Raw genomic sequence first — 6,461 nt, 5'->3', positions numbered from 1 at the left:
GTGCAGGTGCAAATCATTGGTTGTGTTACTAAGATCCTATTGGTTCATAAACCTTGAGGCCGCTTAAGGGAAATTGTTGCTTGCTACAAAACCTTGCACTTGGAGCCCTACACCTTCCTAGTTGAGAGGAAGCATCACCCTCATCGTTGAGGAGAAGGAGTGGGATGATAAAAAAATCATGTTAAGCATTAGGTGGGACATCCACATAATGTTTAGCATAATTTTGAGCACATATAATATGAAAAGTTGCTAATCAAACATCATCTTCGTCAAACTGAGCCGCCACTGTCGGTATTGGACCCACCGTCGAAACCGCACTCGTGAGAACATACCCATGGCCCCGCCTTCATCTGCCTCGCCCTTGCGCTTAGACCCCTCCTCCTCACCGCCATAGAAGCTGAGAAATTGGAGAAGAAGAATGAAGCCAAGGCCATATGAGTCCCATATGTAAGAAAGTTATGAAGACTCGGATATGGCGACTCCGGATTTGCTCGTCGACAGTCCAGTCTCCAAAACATTAGAGCGTGCTTCATATGCAAGATAGTTGCGAATATGGTGACTCCACTGGAGATGTCCTTGGACGTGGGTTTAGAAATAGAAGGACCAATTGTCAAACAAAAAGAATGGAATCTAGGATGGTGCTTTGAGATTGAAATTAAGGGTGTGTTTGGTTTATGCCCAAGGTTGCCCCACCAAAGCATTGGCTAGACAAAAAATTGGTCAAGGTTTTGGTTGCCCATGATTTGGCCAACGTTGGGAAAAAAAATGACCTAAAGTTGGCAAGAGTTCACTGGCATGCCAAAAAGTTGGCAACCATTCAAACAAAGAACAATCTTTGGGTCATGACCAAAATTTTAATATGGCACACTTTGGCCATAATGCAAACACACCCTAACACGCATTATAAATTGGAGTGTGTCCTACCTGGTGAAACATACGACTTTGGTCATATAAGAATTTCCCACATACACAGGGCCTTGTGTGTGGAACGTCTCTTCTTGGAATATCAAAGTCATCTCTCCCCATCTTAAATTTCGTCTTCATATTTTTTTCTGATCTATATGGCATGGCTGATAAATGAGTCAAAGAGACCTTTTTCACAGGCGTTTTCTCTCCTTTCCCAAACGACTAGCATGCTTTCCCCTCCAAGCTTTGTTGGCGAGCCTGTGAATTCGTCTTCCATATGCATGTCACTTCGATAGCCGCTGGCAGGAAGGGGCATCTCGGTGCCTTCGCTCCGGCTAGTTATTTAGGTTAGTATTTTTATCTTCGCAGGTGCAACACTCGGGCGGATGGTGCTTCTTCTTCTTCGAGTTTGTTTTCTAGGCTCCGACCCTCTTTGAGTTCGTCCATCTGGACGTACCGTATAGGTTCATGTCGTATCATTGGGGCAGCGAGGTTTGGGTTTCTAGTTGTATGTGAACGATGGCGAGATTAGGTGTCGGTTGCTTCAAATCTATTCAAGCTTTCAATAACGACGACCGCGGCTCTTCGTTAGGGTTACACGCCCGAAGATTTTCTGACAGTCGTCGGCAAGGTCAAGCCGGCTCCAGTAGGAGAGTGTCGACAACGACTCGTTCCGACGGCGGTAATGATCATTCAATGATTTAGAGACCTTGATGTACTAATAAATTTTATATGTGTGATTGATGTGCTTTGTCTTTTGATGATCCTTACAATGGATCTTTAGTTTTTGAGAAGACATGGCCGATCCAAATTTGCAATTAAGACCCTAACGGTTTCATTTGCTCAGCTCGTGCACTGCAGGGCCAGGGCCATGGCCGTAAAATTATAGACGAGCAAAACTTCCCAAAAGAACCCCTCGTCTTTCCCCTCTCCGATCCACTCCTACAACCTCCGATCTCCCCGGCGTCCAAGCTCCTCTCCAACCTCGGCGCGAAATGACCACCACCGTCGGCGCCGCGCCGACGGCAATGGACGAGAAGGCCCGGCGCACGCGCGATCTCCTGGCCAGTTTCTACAACACCGACCCCGCGGCCGCCGGCGCGGTTGCCGCGTCCCCGGCGCGGCCCTCCCCCACCGCGGCCACCGCGTCGCCGCTCGAGTCCATCAACTCCACCTCCTTCAACCCTGATGTCTACATGGACGTCCTGGTTCGCCCACATGCTCCCTGCTCCCTCTATACGTGGTCTCCCAGATCCAGCTCTCCGTGTCTCGGTCGGATCTTATGGCTGGGCATGCTTTGGATAGACTAGCAACTAATGTCATTACCTGTAATAATTTCTAATTGATAGCCTCTGGTCACAATTTACCTGATCGATGCACATTGCAGCATTGCGTTGCCTGGCTATAATTTAAAGTACGGGCTCCTTAAACAGAGTTCTGTTTTCATAATTATTTTGTTGAATGATGCATGTGGATGTAAAATGTGTCTCCCTTTCACTGTAAAACCTCAGTTGAAGTTATGTAGAAGCTTAATCTGGAGCATGGTATCTAGGTACATGTGATGGTGTTCAGCACTACTATCATTTTCTGCCCTGTAGCTTAGATTGACCGCCATTCTGATCAGTGGAGTTCCTGTACGAGTTACAATGAACTATATTTGAACTGGTGAACAGTATCCCATTTCCGTATCAGTACCGCATAACTTGCAATATTCAGTTGAATTGCTCGAGTTATCTACACTATTTCCTTGCGGTGTTGGCTTGCTGTGAATAGTTTTATACGAAAGGCGAAATGGTTTTGTTTTTTCCGAGACAAACTTTGTCTGTCATGGCTAGTGGTTATTGATTATTAAGACAGCGCAGTAGGACACATGGAACCAGAGTTTAGCTTGGCAGTTCGAAATTTCAGAGAACTCTGACTTCCTTGTGTTCTGTAGGTGCAACAATCAAATCTGGAAGCCCTTCTACAGAGGCATGTGAAGATGGCTGCCGAGATCAAGAACCTGGACACAGACTTACAGATGCTAGTATATGAGAATTATAACAAATTTATAAGTGCAACTGACACTATAAAAAGGTGATGGTATTTCCTTCACTGTGATAGCTCTCTGCTCTTCCTTCTATTAGGCCTTGTTCGGTTGAGGTGGTTTGTGAGGGGGATTGGCAGGGATTGAGGGGGATTAGATCCCCTACAAGCCAAATTCCTCTCCAATCCACTCCAATCCCCTTGGGAGGAGGATTAAACGAACAAGGCCTTAGTGAGTTTGAGACACTAGTGCTATTACGTGCTATAGTGGTAATGTTCTTTATGTACCTATGTTTCTCCTGCAGGATGAAGACTAACATTGCTGGTATGGAGACAAACATGGAACAACTACTTTCAAAGGTTTGCCGTTTGCATCGATGTTGTTGATGTACTTCTTGGAACATAGTTGAACCAATCTGCCTTTATTTTTGCCAGATAACATCAGTGCAGTCAAGAAGTGACACAGTGAACACATCTCTGTTCAACAAAAGAGAAAACATAGAGAAATTACACCGAACACGCAATCTCCTCCGGAAAGTTCAAGTAAATCCTGTTCTATTTTTGCTATTCTTCTCAAGAACTAATAATATATGCAGAACCGTTTGTGTTGTTGTCCTTGACAAACAATGATTTATACATACAAGTTAGGCTATGTGGATCCCAGCAATTGCAATTTGTTAAAGCTAGTGATCTTCCATTGTTTTCCGTATTTAGTCTTAACCTGGCCCATGTTATAGTGGTCCAATGGACCTATGTATGTTGTGGATTTTGTCCTATGCCTAGAATCGAATGTGACAGTTGGCATAAAACCCAGGGTACTGTATAGTTATTTTAAGTTTTAACTTCTGTGTGAAGCAAGTACAACATAACACATAAGTTGTTGTGCATGTTGTAGTTTTTTTTTGAGGGGAGTGCATGTTGTAGCTTATTTCATTTGGAAGTTGGGTTATGATCATTACATTACTTGTATATCTGTGTGGTTGTGTCTCTTATTTCATAAAAAATGGACCATCCACAACTTTTCCGAAATCAAGTTACTTTATATTACATAGAAACTATGTTGTGCTTGACCACCATGAGTTTTTGTCTTAGTTGAAGACATGCTATGTACTACCTCCGTCCTGGTTTATTGGCCCCCTTCGTGTTTTGTGCCAATTTTTGACCATAAATTTAACTAACAAAATGTTAATGCATGTCGCTAAAAATTATATCATTGGATTCGTATTTGAATATAGTTTCTGATGATATTATTTTTGCTATGTAAAAAATATATTTTATTGGTTCAAATCATGGTCAAAATATGACCCGAATTATGAGGGGACTAATAAACCAGGACGGAGATAGATGCTTGTTCAGGACTGCTCTTTCACATATTTGCTCCATGTGCTCTTTAATATTCTATTCAGAGTATTAGCACTACCCGTGAGTTCTGAGTGCTGAAGATATGCAGATGCCAGCAAACTTAAGATGATGCCAATTTTCAATATTTTGTTTGCAGTTCATATACGATCTGCCAACTCGGCTCAACAAATGCATCAAGGCAGGAGCATATGCGGACGCTGTTAGATTTTTTACTGGAGCAAAACCTATTTTTGAGGTTCAGTTCAGCTATTTCCCCATCTTAGAAACTTTCCTGACACATTTTTAGCATTATCTATATAATTTTTCTTTATAGGCCTATGGTGATACATCCTTTCAAGACTGTAAAAAAGCATCTGAGGAGGCAATGGATTTGGTTATACAACAGCTTCAGGTAATTGTCTACATTTTGGCTCAGATTTGAGATTTGTATGGAAGAGCTTAATGTTAATCCTCTATTCCTAAGTAGTTGGAACCCACAATCTATTTTTCCTTTACATGCAGCCATGCCACATCAGCAAGTTATGCATGTCTGCCATGTCATCAGCCCCACTAGCAAGCATTAATAGCTATAATTTTGTGTTCTTGCAATGAGCACATCATCAACGTTGATGTAGCCATTGGATCTGCTATCTTGATCTATCAACATCCGTGTGATCTAGGCATAGAAAGAGCCTCTCTACCATATAGCACGCATTAGTGCAGTCTCAGTGGGTTTTATAATCTTTTATCTTAAGCTTTTTATTTTTATTTGTTTTGCTAAAATTTCCCACATGCTTTGAATCTTAATGAATGGATTTACATTCTATACGTTATTGAGTAATCTTTAATTCCGTGGTAATGCGTGGGGTATCATCTAGTTTGACAGCAATGATGTAAGATTTCAGTCTTCAGGGATGTTTTCCCCTTGCTACAAGGCTAGTGCAGTCTCAGTGGGTTTTATAATCTTTTATCTTAAGCTTTTTATTTTTATTTGTTTTGCTAAAATTTCCCACATGCTTTGAATCTTAATGAATGGATTTACATTCTATACGTTATTGAGTAATCTTTAATTCCGTGGTAATGCGTGGGGTATCATCTAGTTTGACAGCAATGATGTAAGATTTCAGTCTTCAGGGGTGTTTTCCCCTTGCCAGAAGGCATATAATGAGGCATATAATGTGATTCCTTCTATTGCTTTGTTAAATAATTGTGTTATCCTAATCGTATCATCATGTTTACTGATGTTACTCTTTACTTATTTTAAATAAATTTGCAGGCAAAGTTGTATACAGATTCTGAACCTATTGAAGCAAGAGCAGAAGCTGTGGTGCTTCTTAAGCAACTTAATTTTCCTGTATGTATTTTTGCTATCTCTTCATTATTTACATGCCAATTTTGTTCCAATAAGGATGGCAATGGATATTTGCGGGTAGCTGGGCAGGGTTTGGATATCTTTTGCCCCCATAGGCAGCACCCGAACCCGAACCAACTAGTCTTCGGTAGGGCATGGGCATAATTCTATACATGTGGGTATGCCCGAACCAGACCCAGTAGTCTGACTTGTTGGGCAATATTCTCTGATCCCTACCATACTATCGTTTTCTCCATAGTAAATTTTTTATCTAAAAAACAAAGAAAAATTCACCATCGTAACTTACTCCGCTGACTTTTCAAGTTGTGCTATGTCATTTTGTGAGAATCTTTGATGTTGTGCTATGCCATTTCATGTGCAACTTAGATTGAGAACGGATGCATTGTACACTTGTGCTTATTTGATATTGTCGGAAGTGCTGATCTGAAAATTGGTAAGCGTTTTTGTTGTTTCCTGAGGTATCGCGTATACATGTCGAGAGGAGAAGACCCAATGGATATCCATACCCGATTGTTATCCATCCCATTGGGGTTTCACACGGGCATGATTTTCTGTATGTGGTTTTTTTTTGGGCAGACAGAGTGTTAAGGAGTATTAGTATTAGGTCTAAGAGTCTTATTAGGCTATGTTTGCTTTCCTTGTACCCCAAGTCTTGTGTAATATATATATATGCCCTTTGGGTCTTGCAATACAATCAAGTTGCATCCATAACATGGTATTAGAGCCTAGGTTTAGATCTCCTTCGGGCGCCACAACTCGTCCCCTCTCCTGATCGGATTTTTTTCCGGTCTGTCTCGATCCAATCTTGCATTGGCCG

At 41.7% G+C, this 6,461-nt stretch overlaps 1 protein-coding gene across 1 annotated transcript in view; it reads left to right on the top strand.

The window, feature by feature from the left end:
- The first annotated feature begins 1,811 nt into the window (after nucleotides 1-1,811).
- The window catches only part of LOC119286727 (vacuolar protein sorting-associated protein 51 homolog), a 13,358-nt gene continuing 8,708 nt past the window's right edge, over nucleotides 1,812-6,461 (top strand). Inside the window, exons 1-7 of the mRNA XM_037566171.1 lie at nucleotides 1,812-2,114; nucleotides 2,843-2,982; nucleotides 3,237-3,291; nucleotides 3,367-3,474; nucleotides 4,430-4,528; nucleotides 4,607-4,684; nucleotides 5,549-5,626. Coding sequence (XP_037422068.1) covers nucleotides 1,902-2,114; nucleotides 2,843-2,982; nucleotides 3,237-3,291; nucleotides 3,367-3,474; nucleotides 4,430-4,528; nucleotides 4,607-4,684; nucleotides 5,549-5,626 — 771 coding nt within the window. The 5' untranslated portion in view covers nucleotides 1,812-1,901. The remainder of the gene's footprint in view (nucleotides 2,115-2,842; nucleotides 2,983-3,236; nucleotides 3,292-3,366; nucleotides 3,475-4,429; nucleotides 4,529-4,606; nucleotides 4,685-5,548; nucleotides 5,627-6,461) is intronic.

This window comes from Triticum dicoccoides, chromosome 4A (genome assembly GCF_002162155.2).
Source record: "Triticum dicoccoides isolate Atlit2015 ecotype Zavitan chromosome 4A, WEW_v2.0, whole genome shotgun sequence".
Classification (NCBI taxonomy): Eukaryota; Viridiplantae; Streptophyta; class Magnoliopsida; order Poales; family Poaceae; genus Triticum; species Triticum dicoccoides.
This window is presented reverse-complemented; position numbering and strand designations above follow the sequence as displayed.